The sequence below is a fragment of the Citrus sinensis genome, chromosome 4 (assembly GCF_022201045.2).
Source record: "Citrus sinensis cultivar Valencia sweet orange chromosome 4, DVS_A1.0, whole genome shotgun sequence".
Lineage (NCBI taxonomy): Eukaryota > Viridiplantae > Streptophyta > Magnoliopsida > Sapindales > Rutaceae > Citrus > Citrus sinensis.
Window position 1 is genome coordinate 23,112,186 of NC_068559.1, and position 23,723 is coordinate 23,135,908.

The 23,723-nt window shown below is 33.2% G+C and overlaps 2 protein-coding genes across 2 annotated transcripts; one reads left to right on the top strand and one right to left on the bottom strand.

Annotated features, from left to right (window-relative positions):
* Positions 1-112: 112 nt before the first annotated feature.
* On the bottom strand, positions 113-5,406 carry LOC102616410 (mitochondrial import receptor subunit TOM40-1). The gene is made up of 11 exons (XM_006484417.4): positions 5,132-5,406; positions 4,478-4,559; positions 4,237-4,336; positions 4,068-4,163; positions 3,904-3,954; positions 3,344-3,409; positions 2,723-2,824; positions 1,669-1,737; positions 1,483-1,566; positions 594-689; positions 113-498 (listed from the first exon to the last, which is right to left on the bottom strand). Exons 1-11 carry the CDS (start codon positions 5,265-5,267, stop codon positions 445-447), a joined length of 936 nt encoding a protein of 311 aa, XP_006484480.1. The 5' UTR covers positions 5,268-5,406; the 3' UTR covers positions 113-444.
* A 3,830-nt stretch (positions 5,407-9,236) lies between these two features.
* On the top strand, positions 9,237-17,087 carry LOC102616120 (probable protein arginine N-methyltransferase 6). The gene is made up of 13 exons (XM_006484416.4): positions 9,237-9,659; positions 10,161-10,226; positions 10,439-10,507; positions 11,461-11,496; positions 12,565-12,630; positions 12,841-12,909; positions 13,060-13,137; positions 13,474-13,552; positions 13,817-13,911; positions 14,730-14,814; positions 15,334-15,539; positions 16,286-16,404; positions 16,514-17,087. The coding sequence occupies exons 1-13, from the start codon at positions 9,384-9,386 to the stop codon at positions 16,554-16,556; spliced, it is 1,287 nt and encodes a 428-aa protein (XP_006484479.1). The 5' UTR covers positions 9,237-9,383; the 3' UTR covers positions 16,557-17,087.
* Positions 17,088-23,723: the final 6,636 nt, after the last annotated feature.

Consider the following 23,723-nt stretch of genomic DNA (forward strand, 5'->3'; position numbering starts at 1 on the left):
ATAATAAGCCCCGCAGATCTCCATTGAAGAAATGTCTAACCATGAACAAACAACTACCGCCACTAATAATAAAAATTGACAGAATTAAAGGCCTCATTAGAGAGAAAGCTCATTATGGTAAATCTCTCTACTTCCATTGAATTAAAAATTCTACAGCTCTTAAATAAGATTAAAAGAAAATGGGGTAAAAAATAATAATAATAGCTTCAAACAGTACAGCAATAAATGAGGCTCTAAAATTGTTGCAGCATCTAATGCCACCCCGCGATTAATGTTTTACTCAAAGCCAAAAGCAGTCAGTATAAAATGAATTTTATGATTTTCAAACAGAAGGCAAGCAAGGTTGAAACAGAGATCTGCTTCGTTGCTATTCGCTAACAACAATGGGCTCACGTAAATTAAATAAAATAGTACACCACTGAACTCCTAATTCATCAGTTTTTTTTAGCCCACTGTCAAACCAAAGCCGAACTTGTAATCCTTCTTCCTGTGATCTATCTGCAAGAAACATAAACTCCAATAACTGTTAGTTAAAATATTGCTGATTAAGCTCTCCTGCAAAGATTAGACATGGATAAGGATGGGATCCTCACCTCAGCAGAAAGAATAAAATTAAGGCCCATATTTAACCGCTCCTCCAGGTAAGCGGCAGCACAGCCATTGGAATCAATCTTCCCTCTCAGACGACACTGAAACAACCACAACACCAGTAATGTATGTGTTTAATTTTAATACTGAAGTGTAGTTGCTGTATGTGATGACCACAAACAGACAATGATTGTATACATTCATTAAGATTAAAGGTTGCAACCGATGACCCAGGTGATATTTGGTCTGCGACATGGGCATAATGTACTAAATGAAGTTACTCTATAAAGAACAAAGGTCTACCATGTCCAGAAAAGATGTTGGCGTCATACTGACTCGATATAGAGTGAATCACTACATATTGCATGCCTTCTATAACAATTACGATATAAAACAAACTCAATATTCAAATCCAAGGAACATTATGTCATGATTAATGAGGTGAAGTTTCTATACACAAAACAGATAGAACCTTTTTCGATTTCAGGGAAAAAGCATGGTGCAAGAACAGTTTTCAAGTACTCGTGGCAACCAACCCCATCTCTATTTTCTTTATTTTATTATGTCAAAATTATGGTTCTCATAGTATAACCCTTACTTTCATTGGCTCAGTCGTATTGAATTAAAATTTACTAATTATTTGTTTTATAACAGCTTAAAACATATCCTACCAGAAATAGACAAAAAGAAGAGCTTTGTTATACAATAGATTAGAACTTAGCAGATTTTTTAATAACAAAAGATCTATTACAAAGTAAAAAGTAATCCATATTTTGTAAATCTTTTCCTAAAAATAGAAATTGCATTCAATGAACGCAAAATAAATGTCATACAGACAAATGCGCGAGCCAATATTCAAAGCTCAGAAACAGTAGAATATATCTGCAAATATACCTGTCTAAGGATGTAATCATAACCAACACTAGATGTGACATCTCTTGACATGTAGTTGTACATGAGATCTGTTGCTAGAGAAACCTTGATAAAAAAAAATGGTATAAGAAATATGCCCAGATAACAAATGGCACTCATTTGAAAGAGATAAGAATTAAAAAAAAAAAAAAATCTCAGCCTTCTCACCTTCTCTGATAACTTCTGCACATAGCTCAGAGCAACCATTCCAGTACTAGCAACTTGCCCTGTGGCAACCTGCAGGTAGAAGAAAATATAATCTGGTCAAGCAAGTTTAAAGCAAACTGAGATTGACTGCTCTTCTTAAATAAAAGAACAAGAATTATCACATAAACTCCGATATTCAATAAGAATAAAAGCCTCTAAATGTCAAGCGAATAAAAGCCCCAATGCATTTTTATCTGAAAAGAGCCAGGAAAAAAAAAACACACATCCCACCAACCCTTGCTACCATGCCAAAAGTTCCGCAATCCAAAAAAGCGGTTTGGATGGCAGCCCTATGGTGTATGTTGGTGTTTGAGTGGTAAAAGGCCCTCAGATTCAAACAACAGGTCAAAGGTTCAAAACTCTATAAGGCCATTTACCTGGGAAATTTGTATTCCACAAGTTCCCTAACTACCCAGGTTGTATAGTTTGGCAGTCATCCCCTGTTAAGGAATCTGATGAACTAGAAAGATCAATAGAATTTTGGATATCAACCAAAAAAGAAAGGTGATTTGAAAGGTTAAAAAAAAGCAATTTTTAGGGGTCAAAAATATTTAGGTTTCACCGGACAAGGTGCCTGGAAGAATAAAGTACTCTTGCTCTGCTAAATTGAGATCACAATCTTGACTTAAAAGAAATTGCCTGAGGCTAAAAAATCTCAATAAGATTCCAAAACAATTCAAGCATCTGTACAACAGTGTGGGGGAGAGGGATAGAGAAAATACAATTACCTCAGTAGCTCTTAAAATATTGAAGCAAACATTCATTGCAAGTGTACTACATAACATTGGGTGGTACTTCCACAGACTACATGTTAACCTTACTACCAATATGAATCCCTATATGCTATTTTTATTTAATTAATTGTCATTATTGTTGCTTTATAAGAAATGGAGAAAGCTTTATAGTGTCAGAGGTAAATCCGTCACTGCTATTGCCTACAAGATGTTACACAGGCAGGGGTAATAGACCATATGACGGCAAACATCATGTGAAGAACACAAATAAAGTACATTACCATCTTATCGTTTTCATATCGAGCAGCATAACCAATACCCGACTTTCGATGCTGACCAGCCCAAAATACTTCACCACCCAAAGACAAATGTGGAGACACATTCTGGAAAATTATGCAAAGAGTTAAAATTAATATAAAAAATGTGTACAGTGATTTTTTAGTATGTAATTATACCCTAACAAGCAGTTAAGAAAAACTATTGAGATCAATGCACAATAACAAACCAATATAAAAAAATCCTCAGAAATAGATACAGTTGTATCAAGAACAGTAGTGCAATTTTCGAACTAACAATCATATATTTGTACACTGTGAGCAGCAAAGCAAAATTATGTAAAAACTAAAGTTAAAATTCTTCTAGAAAGTTTTCAGCTGTGTCTACATGGTGTACTATGTCCTAGCTGTATTGAATAACTCCAGATTTCCAATGCTGATTTTGTCCACAAAATAAAAGAAAATGTAAGCAAAACTAGTGTCCAGAGCTCTACAGTCTCCCAACCAATAAAATACTATAGACATCATTAGTCATAGGCATGTCAATAAGATCCTGTTTCTTCATGTAAATATGTATGTTATCCATGCAAAACGTAACAGTATTGCATTGCTTGATCAGACACATACCTGGATGTAACTGGCTCCAAATAGGGCACCATTTCCGAACTGAAACTGAGTCCTGTAGTCCTTACCCTGCATTTTGTGTTTTTTTTTTTGGGGGGGGGGAGTGGGTAAGTCAAACCAGGAGCTGAATAATTCACAATTGTAAAAGCAAAATTGTGGTTCATAAAATGTGAATCTTAAAAGAGTTTTTTCCACAAATAACCTAGCCCACAGTTGTTGATAAGTTTGAAGATAATGCAATTTGCATGCAGTAGTTCTTTGTAGTAAACACAAGGTGATTTGCAACACAATATACATAAAAGGATCATTTGTCCTAATACATTGAGGTTTTCTCCAAAAACTTCATACATGACAGGACAATCCTGTTGACTTCAAGCTCCGCGCAGCAAGAAATGAGACCCAGCTTACTCCAGGAAAGAGGAACCCCAAAAAAAAAAGAACCTTACATGGTCACCTCGGTAAGAATGAAATAAAAAGATGCTCAATGCATTTAGTATATTGTTTATCATGCTTGTAGACAAACAAGATAAGCACAAGCACAATGATCAGTAAGAATGGTTGACCTTATAATCAAAGTTGATCATGCCATGTGACATATGAGGCTCATTTGTAAGCTGAAAGAGCAAAAACAAAGTTAATGTTATGCCTATGAAAAGCATAGTTTCTGCGAAAACCAAAGAGGGGCACAAAATCAGAAGGAAAAGAAATGGCATTAATAGGATTTTACCTGAGCATTAGCTTTCAAAGAAAGATTGTCGGACAGATCACACTTCACTCTAGCATTTAGTCTGCCATCGGTCAATACCCTCCCAATGAGCATCAACTGTGGGAAAACCATCAGTACTATTACAATCAAATAATTTTATTTTAATATAAGTATGGTAACAACCACTTACCTTTGGGTCAATATAGTTAGCACCGAACTCATAGTGAGCAGTAGGGATTTTAATGGTTTCTGTGGATTGTGAAGGAATTTCTGTTGGTCCCATGATCACACTGATGCATTGTTGATAAGTTTTAGTCATCAAAACCAATAAATAATATAGACAAAGGTAAGTACGCAAATGTGTTTGTGTGTGTAGACACACGCACACATTTAACGAACGAAAAAATGAATAAAAATGATGATCAATTTACCTATGACTGAGTGAGAATTTCTGATTAAGTCCTTTGGTAAAATCAAAGCGCAATCCCTCAAAAAGTTCCGGCTTCAAAGACACTGACAAAGATCTAGGTTACAGTCGTTGTACAAACTACAATATCATAAAACAACCACCCAAATACTTCCTTTAATTAAACTTTCTCCCAATGCTACTTTCAGTACAAGATCTTCAACAAAAATACAGGAAACCCCCCTTTCGTTTTAGACCCCAAAAAATAAAAAAATGAAAAAAATAAATAACACACAAACATACACGCACCAAAAAGAAGAAGAAATTATTCCTCTGTTAATCTACACTCAAATGTACAACCAAAAACTAGTGAAATTAAAAAAAAAAATTCACATTTAACCATAAGCAAACAAATAATAAAGTTTCAAAATTAGATTTTGTACCCAAACAAAATCCTGTCAAATATCAATTTTATCAGCTCAAAAAACAAAAGAATTTATTATAACAGGCATATTAACGTACATATCCATATCAATTAAACCCACAAAAACAAGTAAAACCCTCAGAAACAAAATCAAAGACAAGAGACAAACAAAACAGGAAAAAAAAATAACATAAAGCTCTGTACTATTGTTATAGTGGCGAGTAAAATAAGAATAAGGATGATAAAGGTACAAACTTAAAGCTTCGCGATGGATTTCCTCATAGGGAATCGGGCAAGGCAAGTTCATGTAATCAACTTTCTCTTCTTCCTTAGGCTTGGCCGTCGATGCGTCAGGTTTCACTGTTGTACCGGGAGGTACAAGGCCCGCCATTGCTGCTGCTGCGTTTGCCTTCACTCAAGTAAAGAAGCGGGCGAAAGTAAATGGAAAAAGAGGGTTTGGGGCTCCTTACGGGGGTTTTTGAGAGGGTTTTATGTGAACTCCTTTTGTGGGACCACACCCTCGTTTTCTTTTCTTTTTTTTTTCTTTTTTCTTTCTTAAAAAAATTTGATCTCAAGCTTGTTTTCTGAGAGGGTTTTATGTGAACTCCTTTCGTGGGACCACACCCTCGTTTTCTTTTCTTTTTTTCTTTTTATTTTTTCTTTCTTAAAAAAATTTGATCTCAAACTTTTTTTTCCGCTCCCATTACTCTTAATTGGTAAATATTAATATCTTAGTTTTATTTGTGAAAGTAAACATCCACAGAGATTGTATGACGATACAAATTAAGATAATGTTATGGTGTTTTGATAATGATTAACGAGTAGAAAATTAATTTATTTGTAATTAATATGTGGTTTGATATTTTGATTTAGTAGACAAATAACCAATAGTTTTAAATTTAAAAGACTAACAGATCCATTGATGAATATTTTTATTTATAATGGTTAAGTGCGTGTCAATGTCATCAATCCGAAACACACGTATACTAGTTATATTCAAAATAAATCGATTCCATTTATTTTATATTCTATTATAACAAGATACTGATTGATGACATAATTTATTCATTGATGGTTTTAGCCTAATGATAGATTTATTGAGGGCACAATTAGAATTCTCATTAGTTTTATTACGAGAACTTAAATAAATTCACATTCTTTTAATAAATACACTTCTCAAATATTAATGGGTGTAAACATACTTCCTTAAGTGAAGAGATAGAAACCGCATCTTTGATTATTGTAGATTTTCAAACTATGCTCATTAAAAATCGAGATATAATACAAATAAATGTATAAATTTAAATTATCAAAAATCGCATGCCGTCTATACATGAAGATTGTATGTAGATTGTAAAAAATTCAAAGAAAAAAAAAAGAGCTTTATTTGTTTACAAATTTTGTTAATAATAATAATAATAATACTAGATTTTTGGTTGGCCGTTGGGGATTATATTTAACAAATCATGGATTAATTAATAATAGGCATTTTCAGTGAAATCCATTGAAGCATAATGTGGATAGTGGCAAGACTTTGTGCTATGCTGCAATTAACTGTTGGCTCATGTGATTCCCAACTGTAGTAGTAGTTTGAGAATGTCAATGGCCTGTGAGGCAAGTAACGGACCTACTTCTGAGATTGATAATGAATCTGACTACCAAGCCTCGAAGGCATCCGGCATGAGTAGAAGACTTTGCCATTGGGTCCACTCCTGTCAAAATAACTCGGCCCAAGCCATTGGTAAACCCCAGTAACAACAAATTTTGTAGGGATGGCAATAGGGAGGGGAGGGGAGGGGATCAATCTCTCTATACCCATCTCCGATATTTTGTGTATGTCTCGTTTTCTCCCTGTCTCTGTCAGAATTACTTGAGAGAATCTTCATCCCCTCCCCGAATAATAACAGGAGATTCCCGAGGATTCCTGAGGATCCTCGATCCCCGAATAATTAATACATTTTTTGTTTTCGATTTTGAGTTAATTATATTAAAATAAAAAATTCAAATAAAAGTAAAGTTTGAAATATATCTTGCATTAATATCTATTACAAAAGTCACATACATTAAATTAGTAAGTAACACAGCATGTAAATTATACAAACTTCTTTTACAAACTATCGTGAATAAATTAATAGTTTAATACAAAATTGTTACAAATAAAATCGAATTTATATTCAAAATTAACTTTTTCAATGGTGGCGTGGGCACTTTATAAAATGTGGACTATTCCCTTTACAGCACAATAGTTAAGTCGGAGCAAATCAAGAGCAAATATTAGATTAGATATTAAAATTGTGATTCGCTGTGGGCAATTATAACATCTAAAAATAAAATAAAAATAGATTTAAGTTTAAAACATTTAATGAATACTAAAATTAAAACAAAATTTTTGGGCTAATAGAATTTACCCGGTTTTTTTAATGTCCTAAATAAAAATTTAGGACTTTAATTAGTTAATTATGCCTAAAAGTTTAATAATATAAATATTTTGATATTTGTTATTTTTACCAATATTTATAATTTTATAATTTATTTACTAGTAATTTTAAAAAATAAAAATACAATTAAAAATAAAAATGGAGAAATAGGTAGGGGATGAGGATTCCACCTCATCCTCGTCCTCTCCTCGAATAAGAAATTGGGTAAAAAAAATTATCCATCCCTTCCCCAAATAAGAAATTAGGTATGAAATTATCTTCATACTCTCATCGAATGGGGAAAATCCCTGAGGGTACTCGTCCCCGTGGGGATTTTTGTCATCCCTAAAATTTTGCCAACCTACGAAATGTATTTTAAATAAAATTATTATAACAACACTTTTAATTCATTTGTTAAAATACCTTAGTTTAATTGATGAATTATAAATTCATATGTTAAAATTAATCATCTTCTCATAATATTATATGTAAAAAAAATTCAAACTGCATAAAAATATTAAATTTATCTTAATTTTTTTCTTCTTATTACATAATTTATATTTTCATAACTCTAAATTCTTCTAATTTTCTAAAAAAAATCTAATTAAAGCTAAAATATAAATGTAAATTATGAAATGTGTAAAAAAATATTAAAAGAATAATTGTTTAAGTATTTAATCAATTCCTTTTTTTAAAAAATAAATTAATTTGTAATAGATAATTTTCAATTAGAATGAAAGATTTTATAAAGAATTTTGAGGGGTATCAAAAGCCTACTCATAAATTTAATTGGCTCCAAAAATCAAGTTTTCAATCCATCATCCATGAGATTGCTCAGCCTCAGAGATTTTTTTTCATGGCTTCTCAATCTGTTTGTTAATTTATGGGTATTATTGGACCTAAGTTTAGCTAGAATTCTTTTAATTAATGCTAAAAAGCTCAAGAAAAATCAAGCATTCAACTAGTATTAAGGGCTAGTTTGGTGATGTTATAGCTTTTAAAGTAATCTATGTTAATTGTGCTATAGAAATAATTAGTTATAAAGTTGAAGAGAATCAATTAAATATTGGATAAAATTTATTTTTAAAATTACTGTAAATTCTAAAAGTAGTCATATATATTTAGTAAATACTATTATTAAACTGCTGTAAAAAATATATATAATTGAATTAGTTATAATGTTAAATAATTTATATTAATAATTTTGATTTTCATCTCAATATAGTTGGTGGTGGTAGTGGTGATAATAATAATAAATAAAAAAATAAAAAAATAATCTTTTTAAAGTTAATGATTTTATTTCTTAATTAATAATGATAATTTCATATTTTTGTAATATATGAGAATATATATATATATATATATAATTGTATTAAGTATAAAATTGATTTTTTTGAATTAGATTTTAAAATGTTGCTTTTATCATTTTTTTAATTTATCATAGTATATGAAATTAATAACAATAATTTCAGATTTTTGTAGTATGTATATCTATATATATATGTGTGTGTGTATGTATGTATGTATGTATGTATACACAATTTTATTAAATATAAAATTAATTTTTTAAATTAGATTTTAAAATACTACTTCCATCATTTTTAAAATTTACTATACGATAAAATAATTTTATTAAAAATAATTATTTTAAAAATTTACCAAACATTAAATTAATTTTTAACTTTTATCTTTCAAAACCACTTTTAAACCTCACGAAAATAATCCCAACCGGATCCTAGAAAAACATTTTAGTGATCATCAATGTTCGCAAATCCTGTAGATACCGTAACTGAATAGCTTTGCACTGTATGGTTGAAAGCAAATAAATAAACAAATAACCGCTATTTGACAGCATATCATTAGCAAGTGGCAAGATTATATAAGTTCTATCATGCCAACAAACGGCATCGTTTAGTTACCTCTAATTGAAAACTCTCAAAACAAATCCCTCAAACGACATCGTTTGAACTATCTTTCTCTGACCATCCTCCGTCTTCGTTATTCAGTCCTTTAAGTTCCCCGTCTAGGTTCCGCCACTACCACTACTACCAGCACCCGAAAAAACAGTACAAATTAGCAAAAGTAATACAATGTACTCGAGCATAGGATACAGCAACGGACACCATCACCACCACCAGCCGCATCAGCAAGAGCGCGAGCGCATGGGTGGAGGATTAACGAGTCACAAAGACCGAGCTAGAAGAGGAGGTCGCAGGTCACGTGACTCGCTTAGGGCTTCCGAGCATCAGCAGCAGCAACAACAGCAACAGCAGAACGATCGCAAACCAGCAACACCTTGTACGGACTTCGACGTCGCCTACTTCCACTCCTACGCTCACGTTGGTATCCACGAAGAAATGATCAAGGTCCCTTCTTTCTTATTCTCTTGTCGTTAGTTGTTGTGTCAATTTTTCATTTTCATTCATGAAATAATTCGTGAAATTTGAAGTGTACTTTTTAATACTAAAGTGAGCATTTGCATATTATGTCGATAACTAAGTGAAATTATGAGACAATGGTTTCTTTGAAGGCACATTATGCCCCTTTTGAACTGGTGACGCAAGGATTTTTAATTCCCTTACTCAGTTAAATTAGACATTGTTTCTTTCATTCATATAATCAAGTTATCCAACAGAAAAGGGCTTATATAATGAATTGTTTATACTCTCAGCCGAACCAAGGCTCTTTTAGACAAATTTGTTTCATTTTTGGGAAATTTTTGTTAATAATTATATCTTTTTTCTTGAATTCAGTGGATTATTACAAAATTTGAGTTTCGGAAATTGTCTTAACATTTACTCTCTTTTAGTTTTTGTAAGTTTGATTCACTGCCTTGGAAGCACCTAACTTTTCTCTGACTTGTACAGGATCGTGTGAGGACAGAAACTTATAGGGCTGCAATTATGCAGAATCAGAGTTTTATTGAAGGCAAAGTAATATTGTTGTTACCGTGGTTTCAGTTATTTTCCTCATAAAAAAGCTTATATTGAGATAGTTTATTGTCTTTTTTTTTTTTTTTAAATGCAGAATCAGAGCTTTATTGTCTACATTTCACTTGATACTTGTATTTTGCACATATTTGAGCAACTGTTTCAGCAAACTATGTTGTGCACCTCCCTACTAATTGATGTGATCATCCGTGCAGGTTGTAGTGGATGTTGGCTGTGGCACAGGCATTCTTTCTATATTTTGTGCTCAGGCTGGTGCAAAACGGGTATATATTCTTTAAAATGCACATAGATATTTAAAAAAAATTGTTTTAGCTTTGAAGCCAATCATTTTGCTAGTCCATGCTCTTGTCAGTTGAAAATAATTGTAGGGCCCTAATGGAATTGATGTACTGTAGCTTTTAATCTACAGTCGCTGTGAAATGAAATCACTAACTGCTAACTAAAAGTGGAATAAAATCACTAACTACTAAGTTAAAAGTGGGTAGGTGAACAGTAAACACAACTGTCAAGTAAAAAGTAATTGTGCTTTCCAAAATTATTAATGTGAATCAGCCGTGGAGTAAAATCAGATTAAATTAGAAACAAAGCTGAAACACAACTGTCAAGTAAAAAGTAATTGTGCTTTCCAAAATTATTAATGTGAATCAGCCATGGAGTAAAATCAGATTAAATTAGAAACAAAGCTGAAAGTGTTTATCAAACACTTCTGCTGATGCATTTTGAAAATTCAGCTGAAACACCGCAGTTACAGACGGGCCTATACGATGTTTGTCCAAAGAACACAAGTTTATGGTGCACATAGTTTCCATGCCATTCTCTTTAAATACATATGAGGACTGCACTTCAAAGTATATGCTAGTTCATATAGTGTAAATCTTTTATAATTGATCAATTAACTTGCTGCATTCAACATGCTTTTTTTTGAACTTGTGATATAACTTTTATTCCGTTAAACACTATTCGAGGTATTGGAAAATGTTATATTACTCTTTCAAACAATATATAGTTTAGTTGCTTAATTGTAGATTAAAAATTAATTCTTTCCTTTGCAGCAGAAATTTGGGGTAACAATTTGGGTATAACAATATACCCAAATATCTTTTACTGTTCAATGGATTCAATTGAATCCTCTCACCATTTAATCTTGTTTTTGTTATAGTTTAGATTATACTTAATAGGTTTTTTAATGTGTATGGTCTTGTTGTTGTGTTGCCAGGTGTATGCAGTGGATGCAAGTGATATTGCAGTGCAGGTACTTTGTTCCTGTAATGCTTTTTTTTTTGGCATACATGCTGCATTTTGTTTCAGCTATCTAATTTAAACAATGTAGTCATGAGAAGTGTGTAAATATTCTGTGCGCTTGTTGGCTATGGAACCTTGGTAGCATTTTGTGAACTATTTCTTGATAGATTATTCCAGGAATTATAGTAAAAAAAGAAGTTAATGGTTTCTTTTAAAAAAAGAGCTAATGTAGATTAGTTTTATTATTTAAAATATTGGTTTGGAGGAATGATAATATCAGCTTTATCTTGTGTGCCAAAGAATGGGATCAAACTAATTTCATTTTGTTATCAAATGTCCGGGTTATTTGTGCTCAAATTATCTAATAATTCCCTTTGGGATTAGTGTTCTAAAATCCTTCATCATCACCATACAACTTTATTTATTTGAGCATTCTTCCAGCAAGGCAAACCAAGGAATCTTTCAGTTATAATTAATCAAGTTATCTTAATCAGACTGATTCTTTTTTCTTACTTCCCCAAGAACGATTCCCCTTCTTCATAAAAGATTACTTGTCAGTGTTTTCTACATATGTTTTGGAAATTTTGGTTCACACTCACTTTTTACCAGGGCATTACAGGGATGGCTTAATTGCTTATGATTTGCTCTAGTTAATTTTGTGTTAAGAGTGAGTTCTTTACATGACCTGGTTGTTTCTTGACCAATATTGCTAAATTTTTTTTTTCCCTAACACTTTTGGTACTTCCCTAATGAATCATTTGAGACTTTGGCCCTTTCTCATTGCTGGTTCACAGAATAAAGTTTCTGCTCATTTAAGTAGGATTAGACCATCTAGCCTATGTGGATATTCTGGTTCTCTCTATATTTCCCCTTCTCAAATTCCCTCTTCTTCTTCATCCTTTCAGTCTTGATTAATTAACATTTCTTCGAATACTTTCCTTGGATTTATGCTATGTGCTAGTTATGTCTCTACGGAATCCACATTATTGATATGTGTCACTTCTTGTAAGAATGCATTCTCTGTGGGAGTTTGAATCCAAGTGGGGTTTGAAATGACCTTTTTTATTGTTGTGAATAGGCAAATGAAGTCGTGAAGGCAAATAACTTAACTGACAAGGTCATCGTTCTACATGGACGAGTAGAGGTGAGCTTCTGTAGACTGGCTAATATGTTGAATCTCCTGTAAAGAGTTGCCTTCGAGCTTCTATATCTAGGTTTAAGTGATAGATTAATTTTGAAATTCGCTTAAGTTTTGTTTTTTTTCTTAAGAAACCTCAAACTTTCTTATTTCATTCAGTTTTGCTATCTCTGGATAACAGGCATGTTTTAGATCTTAGTATTTTGATTTCTGCAGGATGTTGAAATTGATGAGGAGGTTGATGTTATAATATCTGAGTGGATGGGCTATATGCTTTTGTATGAGGTGATTATTAAAATATTGCATATTTGATTACATATTGAAGTGCTGTTTGTAAGCATGGAACTATAACTGGAACACATCAAGATCCAGGCATAACATTGTAGTTTCCAACTCTAACAGTGGATGCCTCTTTTTTGTGGTTAAATATTGTAGAGTATGCTGGGAAGTGTCATTACTGCCAGAGATCGTTGGCTAAAACGTGGAGGTCTTATTCTTCCTTCATATGCAACGGCATGTGTTCTTTCTTACTCTGCCTTGTAATCAATTTTAATCCCGGTTTGGGAGAGTCATTACCATGGTTATACTTCCAATTTACTTCATTGTTTTCCCTCTCAAGCCAAAATTAGTTTGTTCTGCATTAATAATTGTTGTTTTTTGTAAGTAATAACTCAAATCTATAACCCATAAGCTTAAGCTTATAGGGAGGGTCTGATAGTATTTTGCTCTAATGATTTTTATTTCCTCTTTTTCTCCAGTCTTGTGACAACGTTATTTGGTTGGGGCTCCATTTTATTTGACTGTAGAGTGGATCGTATATTGCTGATTCTTGTTCTTTGCTGCCTGCAGTTGTACATGGCACCAGTTACACACCCTGACAGATACAGCGAAAGCATTGATTTCTGGCGTAATGTTTATGGAATTGATAGTGAGTACTAACATGTAAATTTTACATTCAATTTTCGTCAGTAGATGCGCTCTTGGAACAAAATGTTAATTATATTGATCACTTGTCACACTTATTTGTATGTTTTTTTTTTTTTTTCCTTTGGCTTAGTTCTGGTTTCAACTATGTGAATATTTGAATATTGTCCCATTCTTAAGAGTGTTTGTCTTTTAAAATTTCCTTTTTCAATCAATATTATCTTTGTAGTTACTTGTGATCTAGCAAATGTCATATTATTGGTTGCAGTGTCTGCAATGATGCCACTAGCCAAACAGTGTGCATTTGAGGAACCATCTGTGGAAACAATAACGGGCGAAAACGTTTTGACATGGCCACATGTGGTGAGTCCTCTCGTCTTAAATATATAGTTTCATTTTATTCTAAAGTGGGTGGGCAAAGCCCAAATCCATTTTTTGGCCCCCTACCTCTCCTAAAGATTCAGGTGGCCAGCCAAATAAAGTTACTTGATCACCACTTGGCCAAGCAACTAATATTAATGTCTAAACTTGTCTATAAGAAGAAAAGATGAGCTATTCTCGGGGCTTATGTGGGTCATCTAAGATGATTTTTTCTTCCCTGTGGTTAGAAACATTATTAGATATTAAGTTCTAATTGTATACCATAGAAACATTTATGGCCTATAACTGGACTGTGATGTCCCTAAATTTGATGGCCCCCACAAGGAGAAGAGTATTGTTAGATAACCTACTGTATAATTAAGGCTTCAAATTTTTGGACACAAATTAGATGTGCCCTAATATCCATGGTAGCATAATGTTCTTTGTTAGGCTGGGACAAGAGCTGTTGTACAAACTATTGACTTTTACTTTGTATAATTCCCTTCAGGTTTTGAGACAGTATGAAGGGTCATCTGTATCATTTTGACTGTGACAATTTTAGCGGAGTCATGGCTCTTCTAGAATTTCGTATGTGATTGTCAAGAGCTTAGTGAAGTAAAGGGAACTTTAAGTTTGGTGATGTGGTCTTGTGTGCTTTGACCTGAATCAATTCCTTGAGGTTGTGCCTCTAAGGCTGTCTGCTTTAAATGATGCTTAACTTGCTTTATGTGTCGTACAACTCTGATTAAGCATATGGTATTAAAACTTTGTATTTTGTCTGCACTTGCTATGGACAAATTTATAACAATTGCCATTTACAGGTTAAGCATGTAGACTGCTATACCATTCAAATTCATGAGCTAGAATCTATTGCAACAACGTTTAAATTCAAGTCAATGATGCGCGGTACTCTCTTTCACTTATACATCATATACACCACTTTTACCTCTTCATAGTATTTATATTTTGTCAATCCAACCATTGAATCAAAATTTATGTTAATATCTGAAATGCCCGTCAGATATCATACCAAGTGGATACTGATCCATAATCTCACGTTTATGTACAGTAATGAAGTTTTTTTCATTGGAAAAAAAAAATTAAATTCAGTAAGATAGTTCTAGTATCCAATAAACTTGAACTTGGTGCATGTAGTGAATGCCAAGGGCTTCGGCTTCAAATAGTGGTTCGGTCAATTGTTAGTCCTAGGATAAGATATGAAGTGGTATTAGTTAAAGGAAGTTTCTGCTAGTTGTAAGTAGTATAAACTACAAAAGAATCCATTAGACCATTTGGTAGTTTATGGCTTACTTTTGTCTCTATTCTCTATTCTAAACTAAACTCTCTAGGCTTGCTTTTGTTTCAAATCTTTTTTTTTTTTTTTGTTATTCACTTTACATTTCTAAAATTTTTACTTTCTTCCAGCACCACTGCATGGGTTTGCTTTTTGGTTTGATGTTGAATTCAGCACCCCTGCAATATCTCCTGCCAATAACCACATACCACCTGTAGTCGTTGGTTCATCTAACAATCATCCAATGGATGGTTGCCAGAAGAAAAAGCGTGCAAATCCTAATGAAGCACTTGTGTTGTCTACTGCACCTGAGGACCCTCCAACACATTGGCAACAGGTATTGAATAGTTTCACGTTCCAGCAAGAATTTTCATGTCTTGTTTACGTGGTCAGCTCCTTGAAACCTGTTATTAGTCAATAGAACTGTGACAGTAACATAGAAAAAATAAAGTGCACTTGCAAAGTAGGTGCCACATACATAGGAATTGGATATGAGAAAGCTCCCAGTGTCCTTTAGAGATTGTTGACAATCTTGTGGTTCACGATTTTGGTGAATGTATAACACGGTTGCTTACACCATTGATACTACCCTTAGTTATGTGGCAAGTGAAATGAATGATCTCACTGCACCTTTCTCAAGCCAAATGGTGTTTGATGAATGATGTGCACGGTTGTTGAATGACCTAAATGATGATTCAGAGTGCATAATTAAATGTAGATTTTAAAATCCTTAGACATCATTAGCCGATAGATCGGTTAATGCCATGATCGTCTGATGTACCAGCAATAGTAACATTTCCCTTAAAATAATCTCTTCAGTTTAAGCAGCTTGGAAAATTATTTTGCCTATGTCACCTAAAGGCATAGATGACCAACTCAGTGTGCAGTGGATTGGTGACAACACTAGTTGATTGTAATTTGATAATTTAAGAAATCTTGGACAATGATATTGGTATTAAGTTATTGCCAAAAAGAAGTCTGGTCATTTTCTTTGCTCTTTTTTACTACCAGTTTGCTTGGTGTTGAAAACTTGTGGAATGTTTTACATGAAGTTCGTTGTGTGATTGGTTTACTTCTTTGCAGACAATGATCTACTTTTATGACCCAATAGAGGTGGAGCAGGATCAGCTCATTGAAGGCTCTGTAGTACTGTCACAGAGCAAAGAAAATGCTCGATTCATGAATATTCACCTTGAATATGCGTAAGTCATAGCATATATTTGTCAATCCTCATGCTCAATTCTTGATGGTCAAAGTGGATATGGCACAATTTCCTGTTGCTGATCAATGCTGCGATCTTTGTTGTTGCAGTTCAGGGGGTAGATCCTTTGTAAAAGAGTCAGTGATGCGGTGATCCTTGTAAGCATTCTGCTCCTTGTATTCTGTTTGGGTTTCTTACACTGAAAGCTTCGTGAGTCTTGCATGGCTGAACATTCAAACTTTCTTGCCCACAATTACGGGCAGCTGTTTGTGCCCTAATGGACTGCCTTAGTTGACCTTGTGGAGGTGGTGGATCTCGCTATGTTTACTTGGCAAAACCTCGAAAAGGTGAAACATTTTCAGCGAATTATAAATGTAAATGTAGGCGAACCATTTTGGGAATGTTTTATGTGAATGTACTTACGAAAGGAAGTATCAAGTGCTGGGTGAGGTTGTATCTTTTCATATATTATAGGTGCTAGCTGTAGGATGAAAATGTTAGAAGTTTCTTTTAGAGTGAAAAATTGGTTCATTGTGATCGGGTTCAAAGACACTAATTTCAACTTCTGTATGAGTAGTTCAGATTTGTTTCAATGTTGTAACATCATTGTACACAGCCATGATTTCAATCTACCCGTGGACATTTACCCGGTTTTTATAATATATGACCTATTTTTTTCTTTCACGTCTTGTCAAATCTTCTATTTGTATTTTCTTATATTATGTACTTATCAATGTTTGATGCATTAATCATTATCAAAAAGTTTTTCCATAAAAGCAAAGTTTGTGGTGCCCTTACTTTCTTCTGTTTTTGTTTTTCCTACAGACAAAAATAAAACGATCTTACCATGCTAGTTAGTTAGATCAAGAAAATAACGGGAAACTTAGTTTGGCATCTGTCCACTTAAATATTTATTAGATATAATATTCCATCCCATGCAGGTTCTTTGAAACTAAGACCCTAGTGAGGACAATCAAATTTGACAAATTTTGTTCGGAGCTAGGCTTACAATCATTGATCAATCAACTCTGATGCCCTTTTGCCATATCATTGTTTCTGTAATACAGCTTCATATATATTTCTTCTTCGATGATGGACCTGGAAGGTCCGATAACCAATATCATTGACTAATATATTCATTCCATTTCCTAACTCTAATTATTGGTTAAAGAGCTTTCTACTAAAGCTCTGTTACCGACTCGTGATCTGTTATGTTCAAAAACATGTTATTTTCATAGCCAATTAATATTATTGTTTACGCATATGGCAATGTCACTAGTAGTGCAGATCATTAAAGGAAGCTATAAAATTTGTTGCAAACTGTCTATGCGTGGAGAACAAACTTCACGAGTTCTTAAAGCAGAAATTAGTGATGTTTCTTTCGAAAGGTGGGGGGGTACGGACTATTGGCGGTAGTGTTAAACTTATTGTAATTTACTTGATCAAGGTTATGCTTGAAATTTATGAGGAAATTAAAATTATTCAGTCCTTTCTTTTGATCGAATAAAGCTTTGGATTTTCACTCAAGTAATAGATATAAATAAAATAAGGGTTTGGTTTAAATTATTGTTTAATTCATATGCGTTGACATTTACAAGCATGTGAAGCATTTTTTTCTTTTTTCTTTTTTTTAAAGGCGAAATGTCATGCACAGAGCTCGCTTTATGCCGTTGTTTACGTGGATTTTCATAATTAATTCTCCAACAAACAGCCTATATTTTGGCAAGAATTTATACTGAAAAGTATACTCATTGTTAAAGCAGGTGTGTACTAAAGAAGAAAGAGCAGGAGCAGGTATTAATGGCTAAGTTTAGGGATAAGATTCTTGCATGGATGCTTGTTGACTCATTTATTCGATCCAAATGTGTACAAAAAATCAAGTTTAACCAAGATTTTCGGTTCGAGTTTTGGGAATGCAGTTGGGTTGAATACTTATTGTGAGAGTTTTATCGTTCTAGTAATCTTACCCGGCTCGAGTCTAGATTAGTCTCAGAGTCCAATGTAATGTTCGGATAACAATGGTTTAATAAAAAATAAAAAAAGGTATTCTCTAATTGCAAACCCCAAGTTCGTAATGAAACGCAACCGATGAATAAAAGGAAGTGCAATTGTGTTCTTCTCAAGAGCAACATCCTATCAACTACTATTGCTGGGGATGATAATAATATCTTGTCCTTCCTCTCTTTTGACAACAACAGAGGATCATCATCTGTTGATGACCATGTTTCTGCTGTTGGGAAGATTATTGAGGGTCCCCGTTTTAACGATGGGTTTTCTCACTTCTTTGGTAATTGCCATGGCATTATATGTCTTACTTTCTAATCCCGTGCCGTCACATTAGCTAAGCCAGCTCTCAGGGAGTTCTCTGAGCTCCCTGAAACTCGTTTCCATAATTTGCAAAGTTCAGATATGGAGAGGCCGTGGCCTATTACTCTTTGCTTTGGTTATGATCCCAAATCCAATGGTTGCAAACCCCTCCCATGCCTTGGAGTTTTCGATACTTCCAAATGCAAATTTGCTACTATCAGCATCGAAGAATCCACCTTGAGTACAGATTCCTGGAGAGAACTCTATAATGTATACCTTTTTTTGCAACTCGGATTTGTTTTCTTCCATCATTTCGTTGGCATGAGTGATGATGTTTTCAGAAAGACACGGTCGCCAAATTCTTCCTTTGATGCTAGAAGAGGTTATCAGAAGCTTATGCATTTAAATGAGTCTCTTGCATATTTTTATCTTAATGACCTTTGGAATCAAAAGTTCTTCAAGATATGGGCCATGGATGACTGTGGTTTGAAAGGAACATGGACATTTCAATGCTGCGATTTGCATGAGGAGCCTAGTTTCAGTCACAGGAAATAAGCTTGACATAGGAGAAGACAACTTGACAAATGAAAGTATGCTCTAATATAATCTCATACTGCCAAATATCTCTCAAACGCTGACAGCGAAATCTCTTAACATAGTTGGGCTAAGTAGTGGATTCCCATTTCTATATTGGAAGAACAACGGTAGCTTTTGGAAAGTATTTCTCATCATTTACATATTAGGTTAGATTTTCTCTTATTACTTTTTTCTATCTGCAGCTGCTTCTTTCTAATTACTTTTAAGAAGTTTTTGTATAGGAACCCAATTTCTGTTATAGTTACAAAAGTCAGAAAAGTTTCAGAACTTGGTGCAGTATGATAATTCACAAGCACAAGCCTGGAAAACATAGGCACTTCTTCATCAACATAAAAATCTATTACTTGCTATTTGCTATTTTGCAGGCCAAGTGATCATTGTGGTCCACGCAGTACAAGCGATCACTTAAATAGCGGGATAACAAATTGGAAAAAACTTTAAACAGTTTCAGGGCCTAAGGCCTAAGGCCTAAGCATAAATAGTGGACAGATGCATGTGATCGTCTCCAGCCTTCATTCCCCGCCAAAGCAATTTTTTTCAATTGGACAAAAAACCATTGCTAATTTGCATGATTATCATCAAGAACAATTGAAACATTAATGAAATCTATTTCTGATAAGCACCACACTTGTGCTCTTCAGAACAGAGCATGAGCTTCTCAGGGAAAATGATTACAACCTTAGCATTAACGTACTCAGTCATTAACAGACTTGAATCTCGATGGCCCAAACTCCATGCGATTCATTAAAATAGATGTCTAAAATGCAAACCCTTGACTTCCCACTGAAAATTGAACTGCGTTGGATCAATGAAATTTGAGATCATTCTTTTATCTGTATTTTTAGATTGTAACTCTATATTTGATACATTTCAATTTGCAAAGGATTTTAGATATACCGATGCCAATCAGTCTAACATTCTTGAAATCTCTTTACTTTCACTGCAAGAGTCAAACCAATTAGACTACCTTCGACAAAATATTATCTTTTAAAGTTTAGCACATTATTATTATTATTATTATTATTGGGCTTATACTTGATTATTTGCTTTATGTCCTCTCTGTCATGTCATCGATGGTTTGACGGTTTCTATATGGATGTTGTAGTTTTTGCAAGACTAGGATGATGCCCTCTTGTTACTAATGGTAATTTCAAAAATTAAAATTATATAGAAAAAGAAAAAAAAACTTTAAGGCGCCTTGTTACATGTATTTTTTTTTAATCTTTAATTAAAATAATCTAAAAAATGGACAAAAGATTAGGTAGAATTCTGAAGGATAACGAAAGTTCGTGCATATGCAAAAGTTCAATTATTCAAGATCCCCACTAGCGTCACCAACTTAGAACTTACAACTGAACCTTGACCTTGCTGTGTCGACTTTCGACATGCGAAGGCCGAGGAGAGGCTTCGTGGTTCCTTCCTCTATCTTCTGTCTTTGTGTGTGTGTGTGTCTGTTTTTTTTTCTTTCTCTTAAGACAGAAAAAAAAAACTATATTACTGCGCAAGTTATTAAACAATTCAGCATGTTCGAGAAAATAATGGCAGCTTTGGTTTGTCTTAAAAATTAGCTGTCGCTTTATAATGACTGAAAAAGACAATCCAATTCGACTATTCTTGTTCTGAAATTGGGCTGGATTATATTCATCAATCAATCAACCCTAACACAAATTTACTTAACGTTATGGGGCAAGATGGTATCTGATATCACTAAACCACCAGTATAGCTAGGCCTAGGACCACTGCAGCAATAATTAAGCTTCACTGGTGGGTGTGTATATATATATATATATAATGCGATCAACCACGTAATGCGATCACCTCATCATCCATTAATTATACAGTAGTAATAGTAATAATAATAATAATAATGTAGAGTCCCTGTAAATAATTTCTGTGTGTCAGATAAGGAAGATCCAATAACCACTAGAAATAGCTGATAATTCAAACTATTTACCATTTTTCTAATGATTATATATACAAAAACGCATGTCAAGAAATTAAAGAAATTTTTTTTGGATCGATCTTCCGATAAATTGGCTCCATCACCTTCTCTAGTTACTTAACTTTTCACTTTGTACTCTCCGTTATAGGTAGATGTTCTGCGTTTTCAAAAGATATATGTTCATCCAATAATATGAGCATATGGCAATGACATAAGCAATTAAAAAGGAAATTCCATATATATATATATATATATTTAAAATGCATGGCATATGGAGAACGATATATGTTTTGCTTCACAATATGTTAAAAGCTATGATTAATCCTGAGTCATACATACTCAACGCTTCTTTGAAAAAACTTTATATGGTGGGGAAACACTAAAGAGTAAATAATGGCATGAGAAAGAGAGTTTGGTTGGTAATCGCGAGGGCACTGGTAATCTTCTCTGATTTTGACTTTAAATTTGTGAATCACGTGCATGCGAATGATACGACAGTTGGAATGCAGAACAGATTAAGGTAGCAAATTATTTAAAGACGATTATATTAGACTTTTGGTACACAATTTTTTTTTATTGCAAATAATTAACAGTTCTACTACTAAAAATAATTGCGATTCTAGAAATAAGTAGCCAATATGGAGGTTAATTATATGTGTTATGTTGTCTCACCTTCACAAATCTTCAAAGGGTGAATTAAAGAGCCGCGCCTGCCTCCTATATTATATTCTTTCGTTTCTAGAAGTTGTGATACATTTAGAAATTAGAATGAAGATTAATAAATAATAATGCAGCTAAAACTTCGTCTCATTTTTATCCCCTTCCAGATTTGGGAGATAGCTGGTTTTTTGGTACTGAAATCAATATATGTTATTTACCCTTTATTATTTTTATAATATTTGAAAACCCCTGACATATATAAAAAGTTTAAATTAAGAAAAAAATTGATAAACATACTTGAAGTGAGGGAAATTCTTTAAGATTCAGGAAAGGTTTTATCTCCACTAAAGTCTGTCATGTTCTCCTCAATAATTAATCAAGACAGCATACCAGCATTATCTAGTCGAGAATGATCAATCGATCTCCTTAATGTTAGAAGCAAACTATCGAGCATCAACTGTAAACAACTTATTAACATACATGCATGCTCACATTTGGATTTGATGGATGTCCCTTTAGATTGCACTATAGTTCGTTATTAATTTTTAATTCATGAAAGTTTTGTAACTTATCAATGTCGAATAGGAACCACACCAAGATCATTTCACTGTCAATATAGCAAGAGTTAAAATCGGAAGGCACATAGGGCAAGATCAAGTCAATCATGTATCACATGCACAAACATATGATAATAATTAAGACCATTATGATACGCATGTATGACAAGAATCATTACCATTATATACATGTAAATAATATATGTGGAAGATGAATATATCCTCAATTTTGGATTGAACTATAATTTGTATTTAGTTTCTTTTCTTGTCTCTCAAAATCACACATAAATAAGTAGCTTTATATCATTTGAATGAGAGAAATTTTATTTTTATTCTTTACTGTGTGTTTCTTTCCTCCAATTAATGGCAATATCAATTCAAATTCAAATTCCAATTATTCTAAATTCAATAATTATATTAATAATTGTAATATTGCTAGAAATTACAGATCATGCATGTTCATTTTCTCATAAACTTCATGGAGGATGCATAAACATGTCTAGCTTCTGAGTTCTTCTATTTGCATGTGCATGTATTAAGCATAATAGACAGAGAGAAGAAAGAAAAAAGGGAGAGAGAGAGAGAGAGATCATAATTAAAAAAATAATAGTGGGTATAATAAAAAATAAGAGTAACTTTTAGGTGGTAATAATGGCTCAATTATTAGGAGTGTGTGCACATCCTATGTACTCCCAACTCCAATACTCTAATGTCTTTGTGACATTCCCACTCACTTTAATTTGCTTTCGTATTTTTCTATCATATCATATTTTTGGTTGGTCTTGTCGTATTTTCGTGCATTACCAATTGAATATCCCCTTGGTGTCTTAATCCTTTTTCCATACCACAGATATTTTTCTTTGTTTATTCTCACCATTAAGCCAGTTCATTGTCGATAAAAACATATGTTGGCGACAAGAAATGGGTAAGTGGAGATATGCGACTAATTCTTTATTTGAGTTGCTTTTAAGTAAATTATTTGTATGTTACATGTATGAACATTTTTTTATTCAGATTTAAATTATTTTCTAAGACCCTTTGGTGTGACTTGAGGACATTTATTGTTTTTCTACCAATCTCAACGTAACACTTGGGTTACACAATCGAGAGATTCTAATTTTGAAAAATCAACCCTCTTTTTTTTTAATAAAGGTTAAAAATATGAGGAAAAAAAAGTAGGATCTTTACATTAAAGTGATGAAATTCAGATGGGCGGTAGCCAATTGAGTTTTTGCATGCTATGTGAAGATTTTATTT

Bases quoted from the DNA above. Each gene is read 5' to 3' on its own strand.
- LOC102616410 (XM_006484417.4), bottom strand. From the start codon at position 5,267: ATGGCGGGCCTTGTACCTCCCGGTACAACAGTGAAACCTGACGCATCG. The intron at 4,164-4,236 runs GTAAGTGGTTGT...GTTTTCCCACAG, and splicing joins CTAACTATATTGACCCAAAG to TTGATGCTCATTGGGAGGGT. The intron at 1,738-2,722 runs GTAATGTACTTT...TTCTACCTGCAG, and splicing joins GATATGAAAACGATAAGATG to GTTGCCACAGGGCAAGTTGC.
- LOC102616120 (XM_006484416.4), top strand. From the start codon at position 9,384: ATGTACTCGAGCATAGGATACAGCAACGGACACCATCACCACCACCAG. The intron at 9,660-10,160 runs GTCCCTTCTTTC...TGACTTGTACAG, and splicing joins TCCACGAAGAAATGATCAAG to GATCGTGTGAGGACAGAAAC. The intron at 16,405-16,513 runs GTAAGTCATAGC...TTGTTGTTGCAG, and splicing joins AATATTCACCTTGAATATGC to TTCAGGGGGTAGATCCTTTG.